Source organism: Pseudorca crassidens, chromosome 3, assembly GCF_039906515.1.
Source record: "Pseudorca crassidens isolate mPseCra1 chromosome 3, mPseCra1.hap1, whole genome shotgun sequence".
NCBI classification, from domain to species: domain Eukaryota; kingdom Metazoa; phylum Chordata; class Mammalia; order Artiodactyla; family Delphinidae; genus Pseudorca; species Pseudorca crassidens.
The window spans coordinates 164,820,004-164,836,271 of record NC_090298.1 but is presented as its reverse complement, the minus strand read 5'-3'; the positions used below and the strand labels follow the sequence as shown (position 1 = coordinate 164,836,271).

At 55.8% G+C, this 16,268-nt stretch overlaps 1 protein-coding gene across 15 annotated transcripts in view; it reads right to left on the bottom strand.

The window, feature by feature from the left end:
- The window catches only part of DOCK6 (dedicator of cytokinesis 6), a 46,369-nt gene that overhangs the window by 3,506 nt on the left and 26,595 nt on the right, over window positions 1–16,268 (bottom strand). For 8 of the 15 annotated variants that reach the window (XR_010942449.1, XR_010942450.1, XM_067733703.1 and 5 more), the window contains 21 exons: window positions 15,850–15,954; window positions 13,599–13,691; window positions 13,259–13,354; window positions 12,379–12,519; window positions 9,296–9,409; window positions 8,932–9,102; window positions 8,443–8,582; window positions 8,186–8,355; window positions 5,863–6,023; window positions 5,409–5,591; window positions 5,173–5,299; window positions 4,785–4,869; window positions 4,532–4,628; window positions 4,263–4,397; window positions 3,574–3,726; window positions 3,234–3,392; window positions 3,018–3,118; window positions 2,147–2,339; window positions 1,902–2,045; window positions 677–808; window positions 566–580 (listed from right to left, as the gene is read on the bottom strand). Coding sequence is in view for 13 of the 15 variants with exons in the window: in XM_067733703.1 (XP_067589804.1) it covers window positions 566–580; window positions 677–808; window positions 1,902–2,045; window positions 2,147–2,339; window positions 3,018–3,118; window positions 3,234–3,392; window positions 3,574–3,726; window positions 4,263–4,397; window positions 4,532–4,628; window positions 4,785–4,869; window positions 5,173–5,299; window positions 5,409–5,591; window positions 5,863–6,023; window positions 8,186–8,355; window positions 8,443–8,582; window positions 8,932–9,102; window positions 9,296–9,409; window positions 12,379–12,519; window positions 13,259–13,354; window positions 13,599–13,691; window positions 15,850–15,954 (2,715 nt within the window). In the remaining 2 variants the exon portion in view is untranslated. The remainder of the gene's footprint in view (window positions 1–565; window positions 581–676; window positions 809–1,901; window positions 2,046–2,146; window positions 2,340–3,017; window positions 3,119–3,233; window positions 3,393–3,573; window positions 3,727–4,262; window positions 4,398–4,531; window positions 4,629–4,784; window positions 4,870–5,172; window positions 5,300–5,408; window positions 5,592–5,862; window positions 6,024–8,185; window positions 8,356–8,442; window positions 8,583–8,931; window positions 9,103–9,295; window positions 9,410–12,378; window positions 12,520–13,258; window positions 13,355–13,598; window positions 13,692–15,849; window positions 15,955–16,268) is intronic. The other 7 variants (XM_067733695.1, XM_067733699.1, XM_067733701.1 and 4 more) reach the window with 3 other exon arrangements.

Sequence of the window (16,268 nt, the reverse complement as noted above, 5' to 3'; positions counted from 1 at the left end):
CTGCCATCTTTGGCCAGAAAATTCTCCCCAAACTAGGAGATGCCTAAAAATAGACCCAAGTCGGGGAGAGGCGGGAGAGGGGGGACATTAAATGGCAATGAGCAGAGACCCTGGGGGAAGCTGGGGAGACAGGGAGAGACAGAAACCAAGGGAGACACACAGAGAGAGTGATCAAGGAGAGAGGCAGAGACAGGGAGAGACAGAAACCAAGGGAGACACACAGAGAGAGTGATCAAGGAGAGAGGCAGAGACAGGGAGAGGTGGACGGAAAGAGACCAAGAGACACAAAGAGAGAGAAAGAGAAACAGAGACAGAGGAAGTTGGAGGCCCCCCCTTCCAGGCAGTGACCAAGCTGGCCCTGCCTGAGGGAGGGGTGTCTCTGGAGAGCTCCCAGCTGGGTGAGTCACAGGCTGCCCTGGAGATCTGGGGCAGGGAGGGGGGCTCCGGGGGGGAAGTAGTGGGGTGCGTCATCGCCCACTGAGCCCCCGCGGCCAGGCAGCTGTGCTCCTCCAGCGCCCCCTGGTGGTGCCTGACCACTGTTGACCAGAGGCAGGTGGCCACTCACCTCCCAGCCGGAGCTCTGTGGGTGGGGACAGAAGGGTCAAGGTCAGCTGAGCTCAGCAGGGGCCAGGGGCTGGGGCTGAGGGCAGGGTCTGAGAGGGCATCCTGGGCCCACCTGGTGCATGATCTTGGTGAAGGCCTCCTGCAGTTTGCCGTGCACAGCAGCCAGCTTCTTGTAGTCGCGGTGGGCTTCCAGGATGGGGATGAGGGTCTTGTAGACCTCATTCACTGCCTCGTAGAGCCCACCCTGGGGGTGGAACATCAGGATTTCCAGCACCAGCCCTGATCTTCTCTCCTGCCTGGAACAACCCTCCTTCCAGGCTCCTACCCACCCTCCAGGGCGCCATCTTCCATCACTTCCTCCAGGAAGCCCACCCTGACCACACCTGCCCCAGATGGGGTACCAGCCTTTCCACTCAGCCCCTACAAATATCCTCTGTGGTCTCCACCATGCTTACTATGGACCCGGTGCTGTGTACATCTACACTCTACCCATGTTCCTTCATTGGTGGGAGGAGTCATCATCTTTTTCCATTCCTCAGAGGGGAAACTGAACTTCAGAGACGTGGAGGGGCTCCCCAGGGCCAGGACCTGAAGGCCGGCCCTTCTGGCATGGTGTCTAAAACCTCCACACCCAACTGCCTCCCAGCACATGGTAATGGCCGCTCCTGAGTGCCGCTGGCCCCCAGTCAGGGCCAGCATCAAGCCTGGCACACAGCAGGTATCCTGAGCTATTTGCTGACTGTTAGAGAGATCTGTGTCTACCGTCTGGCTTATTCCCAAGGCCTCTGTCTCTGAGACTCCAGCAAAGTGTAATAATAAAAACAACAACGATAATAAAAAAAAAACCTCTAGAAAAAAAGGAAAAAAAAGAAGAAGGCTTGATGCAAAGAACTGAAACAGGATGGTAAATATAGGTGGTCACTGAATTTGAGTGCTGGGTATGGGGGGTGGTGGGGATACAACTTTCTTTTATGTGTTCTTGAAATTTTTTATAACAAAAAAGAATTTTAGGGAATTCCCTAGTGGTCCAGTGGTTAGGACTCCACATTCTCACTGCAGGGGGGCCTGGGTTCAGTCCCCTTAGTCGGGGAACTAAGATCCTGCAAGCCACAGGGTGCGGCACAAAACAAAAAAAAAAGAATTTAAAATGGTAACTAAATATATTCAAGGGTTTTATGGGGAAAAAGGCAGGTAACGGGGCCTCTGAGGGATCCCAGTCCTTCTCCACAAATCCCCTGCCCAGAAAGGGTCCAGGCAGCAGCTTCACCTTGAGGCTCTGCGAGCGGGTATCGGGCCCATGAGCAGATGCACGATGTCGCCCCAGCCCCAGGCCTCACCATGGTGAAGTAGGCGGCCGCCTGTTCCAGCAGCCCCACCAGCCCCAGCTCCGTGAAGTGCTTCCCGGAACAGAAGCCCTCCTCATCAGGCGACAGGATGTCGTCAGAGATGGCGGACTCCTCCAGCACGTTGGACGAGATGTTCTGGGGTGGGAGGTGGCATCAGAGCCTGGTCCTCGGCCCACGTGTGCCACCCCCTGCCCGCCACTACCCCACCCCCCATCCCCCCCATCCCTGCCGCTCACCTGGAAGGAAACACAGCCCACAGGCAGGTGGCGGCTGTCCTCCAGCAGAGCGAGGTACTCGGCCACCAGGGCGGCTGCGTGAACCATGCACTGCGCAGCCTCCGCGTGGTTGCCCAGCTCTGCGTGCTTCCCCGCCATGTTCTGCAGCCATGTCAGCCGCAGGTCTGGGGAGCCCTGGTAGCCCCGGGCAATCCTAGAACCCAGGCGAGGGGGGATGTGAGGAGGATGGAGACTCACCTTGCCCCCCTGCTCACCCCTCACTTGTCCATCCCCTTCACCTGTGACCCCACCCATCTGCCCCAGCCAATCTCCTCATCTTTACCCCATTCACCTGTCTCCTAACTTATCCCACTCCTTACCTGTCCATCTCTTCATTACCCCCACAAGTGTCACTCTGGGTCTGCCCAGGCCCATCCCTTCTGTATGCCCCCTGCCTTCCCTGTCTCCATCACCCGGGCCCCCATCTCCCACTCCCCAGTTTCTTACTAAATACCCTTCACTCTCCTCCAAATCACTTGTTCCTCTAATCTGTCACCCCTTCATGGGTTAGCACCTCACCTGTCTCTCCTACCTGTCCCCCTCACTTATTCTTGTGCTCCTCTGTCACCCTCATCTGTATGTTCATCCGGCACCATTTTTACTTGCTCATTTACCTGCCCTCACCTGTCTGCTCACCTGGCCCCTCACCTATCTGCCCTCTCACTTGGTCATCTTCACGTGTCTCCTCTCCTGGTCCCTCTTCACTTGTCCATCCTTACTTGTCTCTCTTATTACCTGTACGCTCACCTGCTCCCTCCCCACCTGTCCCTCTCACCACCTCCTCTCCCCTCACCTGTCTGAATGGCTGAAGGTTCCAACCGGCCCTCCTCACCTGTACATGAGGTCAATGAGCATTTCCGGGTCCTCCTGATGCTCCTTCATCTTCACCGTGTCAGTCAGGATCATGTGCAAGTTGAACATCAGGTCCTGGACCTGGAACGGGGGAATGGCCAGGAGTGACGGAGCCGAGGTGGTGGGGTCAGGGGTCAAGCATGGCAGGGCAAAGACCCTGGCTGCGGAAGGTCGGGCGGGGGTCCGGCGGGGTCACCTGCTCAGCAAAGGTGCTGTCCCGCAGCCCCACATCCTCCTCGGCATAGGTGAGGATGGTCTTGAGTGAACGTCGCAGGTGCTCTTCGCTGAAGTTCTGCGTTGTCCCCACCAGGGACGAAAGCGACATGGTCACTTGCATCTTCACGCGGGCAAAGTTCTGGGTAGGCCGGGGAGGAAGAGCACGCCTGACTGTGGACCTCGGACCCTCACACCAGAGCCTGCTCGACCCACTGACTTCACCCCTCTCCCCTCCTGCCGTGCGTCTATCGCGTCAAGACCCCTAGTCAGCCGCCCTCCCCAGAGCCGCAGATCACCCCCACTGCCACACCCCCACTTACGTTGCCAATCTCGAAATTCTGGCGCATGAGGAGGTAGAGGGAGGCGCTGGCGTGCGTACGGATGGCGCTGATGCGGCTGCCGCAGTGTCGCAGGAGCCTCAAGCAGAGGTCGGCACACAGCTCTGTGTCCTCCTCAAACAGCAGCTCTGGGAACTGGCCCCCAGGGCGGGACAGACACCAGTCAGCCCCTCCCCGTTCTGGCTCAGAAGGTCCCCGATGGGGACATGGGCAGAAGCATCGGTCTGTGTTCTGCCTTCTCGGGCCAAGCCCAGCAGGTTTTGGCGTCAGACCTGGGTTTAAGCCCTTACTGTGTGACTCCGGGTGAGTAATTCTGCCACTCTGATCCTCAGTTCCCTCCTCTGCAAGCTGTAGCTAAGGAGTGTCTGCCTGCCTCATGGAGCTGCTGAGCACACAACAGTTGCTCAATGAATGGGCTGTGACTGTTACTCTTTTTTTTCGCGGTACGCGGGCCTCACTGTTGTGGCCTCTCCCGCTGTGGAGCACAGGCTCCGGACGCGCAGGCTCAGCGGCCATGGCTCACGGGCCCAGCCGCTCCGCGGCATGTGGGATCCTCCCGGACCGGGGCACGAACCCGTGTCCCCTGCATCGGCAGGCGGACTCTCAACCACTGCGCCACCAGGGAAGCCCAACTGTTACTCTTAAGAAGCGTGGCTGTCAGAGGTACTCACCTTGGATACCAGGGCCCGCTGTGTGGCCAGGCCGTGCTGCAAGAAGAGGGCACTCTGGGCACTGCCCAGACTGTACAACACAACCTTCAGTACCGCGCCCAAGATACTCTCCCGGGCCTCTGACAGCATCACCGTCTGGGGGGCCAGAAATCCAACTGTTAGAGACTGGGGTGGTTATCGAGTCAGGAAAGGAGAGGGATTCTGGAGTCAGAGATCACAAGGCCCTGTGGTGGGGTCAGAGGTGAGGGAGGTGCTGGATCAAGCCCTACCTGCACGATGATCTCCAGTGTATCCAGAACCACCAGGCTTGCCTCGGTTGCCAGGTTCCCATCCACCAAGGCCTCGTGTTCCATTTCATCCTTGGTCCTGGAGGGGACAGGAGGGATGGAGGGGGCCTCTCAGGGCCAGACTTCACCCCACGGCTGAGGTCTTTCCCCTCCCTCGGCTGCCCTGGGGCGGGGGGGACGCCAGTTCTCTGGACATTGGTCTAACCCCAGCAAACTGCTTCCTGCCCACACCCACTTGTCCACACGGTCCGAGGTTTGTCTCCAGTGTGTGACACTCTTCCGCCAGCGTACATTCTCCTGGTTCCCAAATGGGCTCCTCTCTGAGACACACAGGTGCATGTTCACAGATGTGCAAAAACAGAAAGACACACGTGACCATGAGAATGGATCCCACACACATGGGATCCCTGTGAGGACGCTGGGTGACGTGGATGCTTGCGGAGTGGATGCAGTTAGACGTGAACAGGGAACATAGACACCCACGTGTACGGGGATAACGCGTCGACTTCTTTCTGGGAAAAGTAAGCCAAATAGAGGCAGAGATGGTCCCCGCCTTGGGGCCCCTGGTACAAAGGCTGGGAGGCACTGGGTAGGGACGTGCATGGGGTACATCTCCCTCTCACCACGGCTCCGTCGCACCATCTCCTGTCGGGCTCCGATGGTGCCCAAGATAGCTTCCTCCAGCCGGGCCTTCATGTCCAGTGACTTCTTGAACGTGAGACTGTTGATACGTTCAAAGGCCTTTTTCCCCTGCAGGAACGGAGAATAAGTTCGAGGTTGACTCTGCTCTTTTCTGTGGGCTAACCTGGTCCTGCTTCTTCTGCCTCCTATACCCCAGTCCCCTGCCCACCCCTCCAACCTTGTATTCAAAGGCAGCCAGACAGAGGTACAGCAAGTCCAAGAGACGACCCAGTTGAGGGAGGGCCAGGTCCGCAGCCCAGCGCTGCAGCAGGGCTGGCTCAGCATTCTTCAAGACCCACAGCACACACACCAGCAAGGTCCGACTAGACTCGGCGGAGAGGGCACAGCCCGAGCGAGCAGCCTGGAGGCAGAGAGGGGACAGGGCACTCAGAAGGGAGAGAGGTGACTTTCATTTTTCTCCATGTTAAGATGAGACCTGGCCAATTGGTACTTCATTGCATAAATTCCATTACCAGGTTATCGGACACACAATGTCCAAAATACAATAATAAAATCACAAGACATGTGAAGAGGCAGGAAGATGTGATTGATAAGGGAGAAAAGACATTAGACGCAGGCACAAAAACAATCCAATGTTGGATGGGGTCTCTGGGGACAAGGCTGGTACTCACTGTCGCTGGGCCCTGGGAAATGCTGGCCCGGGAGCCAGGGGCCAGGGGGCCACCAGCGATGGCCATGGCCACTGAGGGGTTGATGGTGCCTCCCATGTCCCCTTCCCCTTCTGTGTCTGAGTCGAGCATAGAGGCCAGTCTTGACCGCTGACCTGGACCCTCTGGGTCGAGAAAAGAATGAGATCGTGGTTAAGTGCTGTCTCTGTCTCAAATTTCAGCCCACAGGTCACCTCCTCAGGGAAGCCTTCCCTGATTCCACCCCCCAGACCAGGGTGGAGTCTCTAGTTATTGACTCCCAGAGCTCACTTATTGTACTTGTGATTAGATACATGCATCATGCAACTGTTTCTATGATCCACAAAGGCCTGGACTATATCTGCTCTGGCCACTCTAAACTCAACACTTAGAATGTGGCCTGGTGCACAGGAGCAGTCATTATAGAGATGACGACGATGATGATGATGGCAATGGTGACAACCACAATAATAAATGCTGCTGCTATTATTATAGCACCAACTGGCACTTACATAGCATTTCCTGCGTCAGGTACTGTTCTAAGCACTTTAACAATATTAACTCTTACTCTTCAAAACAACCCTATGAGATAAGTCCTTTTATCACCCTTACTCTTTAGAAGAAGAAACTGAGGCACAGAGAGGTTAAGTTACTTTCCTGGGGTCACACAGTAGGTAAATGGTAGAGCTAGGATTTTAATCTAAACAGTCTGGTTCCAAAATCTCTGATCTTGGACTTCCCTGGTGGCACAGTGGTTAAGAATCCACCTGCCAATGCAGGGGACACAGGTTCAATCCCCGGTCCAGGAAGATTCCCACATGCCACGGAGCCACTAAGCCTGTACGCCACAACTACTGAGCCTGTGCTCTAGAGCCCACATGCCATAACTACTGAAGCCTACACGCCTAAAGCCTGTGCTCTGCAACAAGAGAAGCCACTGCAATAAGAAGCCCGCGCACCGCAACAAAGAGTGGCCCCCGCTCACCGCAACTACAGAAAGCCCGTGCACAGCAACGAAGACACAACACAGCCAAAAAAAAAAAAGAAAAAAAAAATCTCTGATTTTAAAAGAGTATTCTCTCCACTCCCCCCCTCCCCAAAAAACACAGTCTCATCAGAGAGAGAGAGTTGCTGCCAACAAATACAGAACAGGTTTCACTCCAGAGAGTCTTGAAATAAAAGGTCAAAGTCAACTGAGTTTTACTAAAGCTCCAGCCCAGTTTAACCTAGCTGAATTCCTGACTGGATTGAGGTGATCAGCCCCTTATCCTAGCTGCCTAAGAGAGAGAAAGGGGAATGCTCACTGGGAAAAGATGACATTGCTTCAGTCCTGATGTTCCTTTTACATGCAATGTCCAAAATACAACACAAAATCAGAAGATGTGAAGAGGCAGGAAAAGGTGACTGATAAGGGAGAAAAGACAATAGAAGCAGGCACAGAAATGATCAAATGTTGAAGTGAGCAAAACTTTAAAATAAAAAAGATGCACAAACATGGGTTAAAAAAATGGAGAATTTCAGCAGAGAACTAGAATCTACAACAACAACGAAATCAAAATTTACAACTGGAAAATATAAAATTTGAAATTCAGAACTCAGTGGAGGGGATTAATAGAAGACCAGACACAGCAGAAGACAGAAGTAGTGAGCTCAAACACATATGAATAGAAAGTTTCCCAACTCAAGCACAGGGAGCAAACAGAATGAAAACCAGAACAGAGCACAGCAGACACTTGTAACATGATCATAAAGGTCTAACATACGTGTAATTGGAGTCTCAGGAGGAGAGAAGAGAGAAAACGAGGCAGAAAAAAAAATTCAAGAGATAACAACTGAGAGTTTCCCCCGAATGACGAAGGGGATCAACCCACCAATCCCAGGTCTGTGTTTCCAACCACTGAACACACTTGTCCACCGGTGGTGCCAATGAAAGTGCATAGAAATGAACGAACACAGGGCCCCAACTGATGTTCCCCACCTTTCCCTCCTCACACCTCTTTCTAGAAGATAATTCACCTCCCATGTATTGCACGCTGACAATATCCCAGTACTACACGTGCTCAGATTTTCACGTAATCCTAGGAAGTAGTTGGTGCTACCACTGTCTCCATGTTACAGGTGATAAATCTGAGACTCAGAGAGGTTAATGGCTTTCTTGGGGCCCCATAGCAGGACTTGGACCCACTCCTCTGATCCTAACACCCATGGTTTTACTCCTAACATGCTCGCCCACCTTTCCCGATCTGAGCCTTGTGGGATCACTCAGGCCCCCAGATTGTGGGACCCCACCCCTCCTTGCCCTGCTGACCAGCAAAGTCATGCAGCCGTGGCAGTGTGTCCCGCGCCAGTGACAGCAGTGGCAGGTATAGCTCGGCCACCCGGGCCTTCACAGTGGCCTCGGCGTAGCGGGGGTCAGCATCATGGCCACAGAGCAGGCTGTGGACAGCACTGATGGCCTTCTTGTGCAGCAGGGACGCCCTGTGGGGTAGTGAGGTGCTCAGGACAGAGTGGGTGTGGCTCCTGGACCTTCCTCCCGCCCCGCGGCCAGGCAGGGCCTGTGCTCACCCCTCGGCCTCAGGTTCCAGGGCCAGGGCCAGTTCCGTCAGCAGGAGCCCAGCCAGGAAGTGCTGCTGCCGGAACGACCCACTCAGCTCGAACATGCTGATCACCTTGGGGTCTGGGGCCTGGCTGGAAAAGGTGGAGCTCTGGAGAGGGGGACAAAGCAAGGGACCAGGGGCCAAGGGTCAGAGGTGAGAGGTTAGGGTTAACTCATCTGTGAGATGACAGGGCACAGGGTCCAAAGTCAGAGATTTGAGAAATGGCAGATGGAACGCCAGTCTGGGAGTTAGGATTTAGGGGTGAGAAATCAGAAGCTGGTCCTCCCAGGAAACTGCTGAGAATGCAGGGTCAGAGGTGAAGGGTCAGAGGTAAGGGGTCAGTCCCCTGGGCAGTGGCCTATTGCGAAAGGGACAGAGATGAGGGAACCACACGAGAAGGGCTGAAAGGTAAGAGGTCATAGGTAAAGAAGAGGAAGCAGATGTGAGGCCAGCCCACCTGCGAGGTGGTGGAAGATACGGAGGGCGAGGGTGAGGCCGGGGGTGACAGGGGGCAGCAAGGGAGGTTGAGGGTCACGTAGTGCTCGTGGCCGCATAGGATGCGGGTGAAGTCCATGCGCAGGGTCAGCAGCACCGCCGGGTTGGGAGCCGACTGCAGCCGTGTGGCCACCTGTGGGGGAGGGTTCAGCAGGTGACACTACACTGCTCTGCCCACCAATCCACATCACCCCCTGCCATGTCCCCGCAGGTGTGCTGTCCCCTCCAAGTCCCCCACAGGTATGCCGTCCCCACCACATCCCCACAGGTGTGTTGTTCCTACCACGTCTCTGCAGGTGTGCCATTCCCACCACGCCCACCCCTACCTGCTTGTAGTGAGCCCGGACTAGGCTGAAGACAAAGCCGCGGTCCACCAGGGACAGCAGATCACTGAGGAAGAAGGCCAGGCTGGCGTTGAGGTGCTCGGCCAGCTCCACGTCCTGGGGGAACAGGGCCTGTCAGGCCATGCCCACCCACCCCATCAAGCCTCCATCCCTGCCCTTGGCCTGGCTCTCGCCAAGGCCACCAGTGACCCCTAAGAGCCGTGTCACTGCCCGAAAACCTTGGGTCTCCTCGACACGCCCTTGTCTCTAGGCTCTGGACTCCCAGGCTTCCTGGTTGCCCTCCTCCTTCTGACTAGCCCTTCCCTTCCCCACAGTTAGTGTCTACCCTCCACCCGGCTCTGTTGAGGACACTCTTTTTTATTCTCTCATCAGATTTGAGTAACACAACACAGATGGCAGAGACTGGCTGCTGACTCCCTACCATATCCTCTCACAGGTATTGGGACGCTTTTTCAGAGTTCAGAGCTGGGTAGGGACTACATTTCCTAGCCTCCCATGCAGCTGAGAACAATCATGTGACCACATCCTGGCCAATGGGATTTGAGAGGAATGACGTGGCCACTTAAACAGAAGGGGCAGGTCCTCCGGTTTCCATAGCCTGTAATGCCTGATGTGGCAGGTACCATAATGAACTGAGATGGCCAGGCCCACACCGTGGAGCCCCCCGTAGCCCACCTATGCTCAGAAATAAACTTTGGTCACATTTAAACCATTTGTGATGATGTTCAAGCAAATTAACCTTTGCCCTAACTGATAAACCCTAAGAAATCATTTAACAAGCATCTATTATGTACCAAGTCTTGTGAAAAAGACAGACATGGTCCCTGCTGATTGTCCAGCTCTCAGTCTCATGGGGGGGAGGGGGATGGGGGATAAGAGTATTCCAGAAAGCTCTATGTGTTTCAAAGACAACTAACAGGGTGCTATTTCAAGAGAAGCCTGAAGGGTGAGCAAGAGCCCAGGGGAGAAAGGCGTTCTGAAGAGAGGGAACAGTAAGTGCAAAGGCCCTGGAGCAGGAAGCGCCTGGCACGTGTGAGGAACGACAAGGAAGGAGGCTCCCATGGCCTCAAGGCCCAGCTGCCCTCCTGCTTTCGGGAGCTACTCTTGGCCTCACAAGTTAGCCTCGGTGGCCCGCAGTTCCCTGCAACCCAAAGAAACAAAATACAAAATCCACCTGAGCTCTGAGTCCTCAAGTGGGGCAGAGACTTGTGCGTGGAGCCTGATACAGTTGGTACTCCATAAATGTCAAGTGAAGGAATGAAACCGCTGTGGCCCGTCACTGATACCCCCCCAGCGCTGTGACGAAGGTGCTTCTCAAGGGCATTGTTCTTCCCTGCAGCCCTTTTTTTTTTTTTTTTTTTAAAGAAGATGTTGGGGTTAGGAGTTTATTAATTAATTAATTTATTTTTGCTGTGTTGGGTCTTCGTTTCTGTGCGAGGGCTTTCTCTAGTTGTGGCAAGCGGGGGCCACTCTTCATCACGGTGCGCGGGCCTCTCACTATCGCGGCCTCTCTTGTTGCGGAGCACAGGCTCCAGACGCGCAGGCTCAGTAGTTGTGGCTCACGGGCCTAGTTGCTCCGCGGCATGTGGGATCCTCCCAGACCAGGGCTCGAACCCGTGTCCCCTGCAGGCAGATTCTCAACCACTACGGCACCAGGGAAGCCCCTTCCTGCAGCCCTTTTGAGGAGGGTTTCCTCATAATCTGGATCAGCCTCCGGGAACTCAGCCCTTGGGGAGGCTCTAGCGAAACAAGGTTAAAACCTTTGAGACCAGCCCAGAGGTCGCACGGGATTGCACAAGGACCAGCTTGGGCCAACTAGCATTTCAAAAATCTGGAAAATTCCCATCAAATCCGAAGTCCCCTTTCTCTTTAAAAATCAGACATTCTGGCCACATGCCCTCTGGTCCACCATAAGCCCTACTCCCCCAACTGAAGCTGGTGGTGAGGGTTCAAATCCCCATTCTGCCCATTCCCACTTATATGGTATCAAGTTGTTACTCAGTCATTCTTTGCCTCTGTTTCTCCAACAGTATAATGGAGGAAACAATACTACTAACTTCATGGAGTTGTTGGGAGAGTTTAATGTGATCCATCTAAAGTATTTAGGTAGGGGCTTCCCTGGTGGCACAGTGTTAAGAATCCGCCTGCCAATGCAGGGGACATGGGTTTGAGGCCTGGTCCGGGAAGATCCTACATGCCGCGGAGCAACTAAGCCCGTGCACCACAACTACTGAGCCTGCATGCCCCAACTACTGAAGCCTGCGTGCCTAGAGCCCGTGCTCCGCAACAAGAGAAGACACTGCAATGAGAAGCCCGCGCACCGCAATAAAGAGTAGCCCCTGCTCGCCACAGCTAGAGAAAGCCCGCGCACAGCAATGGAGACCCAGTGCAGCCAAAAATAAACAAATAAAAATAAATAAAATTCAAAAATAAAGTATTTAAGTACACAGTAAGTGCTCAATAAACGCATAATTTTATTACTATTATCATTGTCTGCCCAGCTTCTGTGAGCACTGGAATTAGTGGTCCAGGGCCTGGATAACCATCAAGGTCTCGGAACATCAACATCCATTTACCAAGTACTTACTGTATTCTGATACTGTGCTAAGGGCTAATGCATCTACCCTGTCACCTCTCTGCCTTCACCAACTCCCACTCTCCACTTTGTTCACTTCACCCCAGCCACTCACCGCCTCACTGCTCCTCTGACAGTGGCACGGTCCTGCCTCAGGGCCTTTGCACTTGCTGTTCCCCCCCTGACTGGAATGCTCTTCCCCCAGATATCACATAGATTGCTCCCTCATGTCCTTCAAATCTTCCCCTAAAAGTCAGCTCCATGAGGGTAAGGAACTGGGTCTGTTTTGTTCACTGCTGTGTCTCTAGTTCCCAGCACAGGGCTGTGCTTAAGAAATAGATGTTGCGTGAACAGGCTGATTCAGCAAATGGGATTTGTGGTCTTGTAGCCAGGAGGCACTGGACAGGACTGATGCCTCATGTGGCTGGCTCTATGTCCTCCCTAAGCACCCCTGCCCCACCCTCCCTCCATGGAGGCCCCTCCCCCTTACCTTGTGGACGCGGGTGATGACCTCCAGGCCCACAGAGCCCACCAGGGCACCAATGTCATCCAGGAAGCGCCCAGGGAAGCGAAGCTTGCGGGGTGTGTCCAGCTTCTGGCCCAGAAGCAGGTGCAGCGCCATGCTTTTCACCTGGGGGTGGGGGAAGAGGGTGGGGGGTGGGTCTTGAGGGGCTGTGGGTGGAGGTGGCCTGCCAGAAGGGAGCAGATGGGTGGGCTGTGAGTGGTGGCTTGAAGTGGGCTAAAGGTGGGCATGAGGGGTCCTGGATGTGGCTTGAGCCCTGTAGTTATGGGGTGAGAGTGGGGCCTGATAGCTGTGGGGAGGGCCCAAGAGCTGTGGGTGGGACTTTGCAGGTTGTGGGTGGGGCTTGAGAAGGACATGGGCGGGGCCTTGAGTGGGTGCGAGGCTGAGAGAGTATGGGTGGGGCTAGAGCAGGTCTCCAGGGGTCAACGTCTGACTGTAGGTAGGAGGGTGGGGCTTGAAGGCCCACCAGATTGAGGGGGGACGGCTGTAGTCAGGAGGAATAGTTCAAGGCACCTCTTGAAGAGTTTGGGGGATGCCTCCAGTCTGATCCCAACAGTTTCCTTCTCTCTCTTGCAGGGGAGGCCTCCTTGCTAGCTGGGGGTCTCTCAATGGTCTTATAGGGAAGGTGGGTAGTGGGGATCCTTCTCGCTGTGCAAGGGGTTTCAGGGAACTTTCAGGGGGCCTCTCCAGGGAGAGATTCCCTTAGGCATCTCTTATCTCTCTCTACGTGTGGGTCTCTTGGGGCCACTTCTCAGGGGGCTTAGGTACAATCTCAGGGGGCTTCTCTCCCCAAGGAGAGTCTCCCCTGGGGGCCCCTTGTTCTTGGGCGGGGAGGAGGGCGTCTCACCATGAGCTGGAAGAAGAACCAGGCATGCTGCAGGACAGCCTCGCGCACGGCACTGCCGCTGACCACCCACTGCAGGGCCAGCTCCTCGTGAAGCAGCTGGGGGCAGGGGCAGGGATCACAGAGAGCAGAGGAGCCCACCCCGTACCCCCGTCTGGAGGGCGTGACAGGGGAGGATGCAGCTGGAGGGCTTGGGATTAGAGCAGCGAGAGGCCATGCAGGAGGAAAGGGGCCAGGAGGAGTCAATGTGCCCTTTCCCCGGGCTCTCCAGACCCTGCTGGGCTCGAGGGCAAGGGAGCTCTGGACCCCAAAATGGAGTCACCCACCCCCTGCCTCCCACTACCTTCTGCACAGTGGGTCTCGGCTGGGTGGCTGGTGGGGTCGAGGAGGAGCCCTCGAGGTAGGAAGAGGTTCGGCTAGAGCTGCGGTCGATGGCCTATGATGGGATGGCGAGGGGATGGGATGGCGAGGGGGGTCAGAGTGGGTGCAGGCGGTATGGATAGAGGAGAGAGACAGTCGGCGTGGATGGAGGAAAGACATGGCCGTGTGGACAGACAGTGGGGACGTGGATGGGGAGAGCCGTGTTAATAAAGACAGAAGTGTGTGGGAGCGGATGGAGAGAGTAAGAATGTGATGGAAGAGACGAGAAGAAGCAAGACACAGGTAAGGAGGGGACAAGCAGGGTGAACGGAACAGGCAAGAATGTGGACGGGAACCCATCAGATGGAGCAGGACCCAGCAGACAAAGATAAGAGAAAAGACATGGGAGGAGTGGAGGTGGGGAGGGTAAAATCAGTGTAGACGGAGAAGAGAACGTGGTCAGAGGAGGTGAGCCAAGTGGGGACGAGGGCGGAGAGTGCGTGTGAGTCCGTGAGTCCAGGGATGGACAGAGGAGGCGGAGGGCACCAGGGTGGAGGAGGAAGAGTGCAGACAGGGGTGTAGAGTGTAGACAAAGGGGATTAAAGGGAGGATGGAGGAGGAGAAATAAGAAAAAGAAAGATAAGGACAGAGGAGGTGAGGTGGTGATGAGAGACGGTGGGAGCAGCCAAGAGAGCCCCAGTTTCCAGGCCTGGCCCCGCTCCAGCCTTGCTTGGGGCCTTGCCAGGCCTCAGTGTCCCCATCTGTGAAATGGGCATGAGGTGCTCAAGCTCCACTCTCCCCGCCTCCTTTGCTGGTCAGGTGAGGCTGCTGACAGGGAGAGGAGACCCAGTGATGGAGCTGGCCCGGCCCTGGAAACTGCCCAGGTCCTTGCCTTGGCCGTGGGGGCCCCCCCAGCTCCCATAGTCCCAGCCACACGCCCTGGGCTCCTCAGCCCGCATCAGACGGGCCATCTACCGCAAAGGCCAGCCTCACTGCCGCCTCTTGCCTGGAATGCCTGCCCTCCTGCCACCTTGTCACCTCTTATGTGCTCTTCCAGGCCCAGCTGACACCCCAGAGAACTGAGGGCACTGGTGGGGAGACCTGTTAAAAACATGGGGGGACTGGAAAGGCCCATGAACCCAGACTCCCAGCAAATCTTAGAAGACCGTCCAAAAGTCCCCCTGCTCGTGCTGTGAACAGTTCCCTGGCTGCCATGCGGTGCAGGTTGCCTAGGTGACAGGTACAGAGCTGGAACACGGCCTGGGGCCAGGTATGCAGGGAATCCAGCCCTTGGTGCCCAGGGGCCTCTGAGCTTGGTTCCAACCTCTGCATATGCCTTTCCCTCCATCTGGAACACCCACCCTTCACTGGCTGGCTCTATCTTACCCTTCAGGTACCAGCAAAAATGTCACCTCCCGGGAGAGCCTCCCCAGACCACCCAGAGGGAGGCTGGTGGCCTGTTTCAGTTTGTTTCCTTTCAGGTATTTTCACCCGCTGCACTTATATATCCATGTGTTTGTTTGATGGGTGTCTCTCTCCCCGGCTAGCCAGTAACTCAGGGATGAAGCTGGGTTGAGGATCTATCTCCCCAACAAAATCTTGCCTGTGATGCCCTAACTCCCTCCCAGGCTCGGACCGCTGCACTGAATAGCAAGTCTTCACTTCTGAAAATTCAGAACCTGGGGCGCAGGAGGAGCCCACAGCAGAACCAGGACTTGATCCCGATCCAGGGTCTGATGGCAAAGCCCCTCCCCACACCAGGTCCCAGGAAGGGGCAAAGCAAAGGAAGCTGCCCACAGGGGTCGCTCTGCCTGAAACGGGGTTGGGGAGCCCAGAGGTTCAGTTCCATCCCCTGGGCATCATTCAGGCTGCTGTGTCAAGGGGACAGTTGAGAGTCCCCCGAACAGAGTGGATTAAAGGGAGAGAAACAGGCCATGCGGGACAGTGAGGTTAGAGCGGCTGAATGTGCATATCATTTGCATGCTATTTGCATACCACCCTGCCCCTTCTGTCTCTGCCTGAGGCTGTGGTCTGTGTGGCAGCAAAAGGCTGGTTAAGATGACCCTGTGTTGCCTACAACATCCACTCCACAGCCCCAAACAAAGGCGGGGGCGGGGGGGGTCCGCTGCCTCCTCCAGGCAGCCCCCCTAGGTTAGTCGGCCCCAGCCAGGAAGGTGGGAGGAGCTCATGCTGAGGTGGGGTGACACACGTGCAGGGGCAGGCAGGGAGGGCACCTGTCTGGGGTCGGCCCCACAATAAGGGGGTGCCCGTCGCAGCACCGCCTTGCTGCCTCCTGGAGCATAAGCAGAATTCACCCAGGAGTGTGAGCGGTCGATACCCTGGAGATACACGGATAAGTGGTAGCATCTATGGGCAGAGGGCAGGGAAACCAGCGTGAAACACCAAGCCTGCTCACTGTCCTGGGCCACACGTGTGCCCACGTGGACACCCACACGCAACCCTGGAATATGTGTGTGTGCGCAACTGCGCATGGGGTGCACACGTATATGCATCCCGCATACGTCTGTGCGTGGAATGCATGAGTACATGCACCCGCGTTCCCATGTGCGTGGGGTGCGTGCATATAGGTGCCCCGTGTACGTACATGCATAGGGTACACATGGAAATGCACCACTGCGCTATGTACATGGTG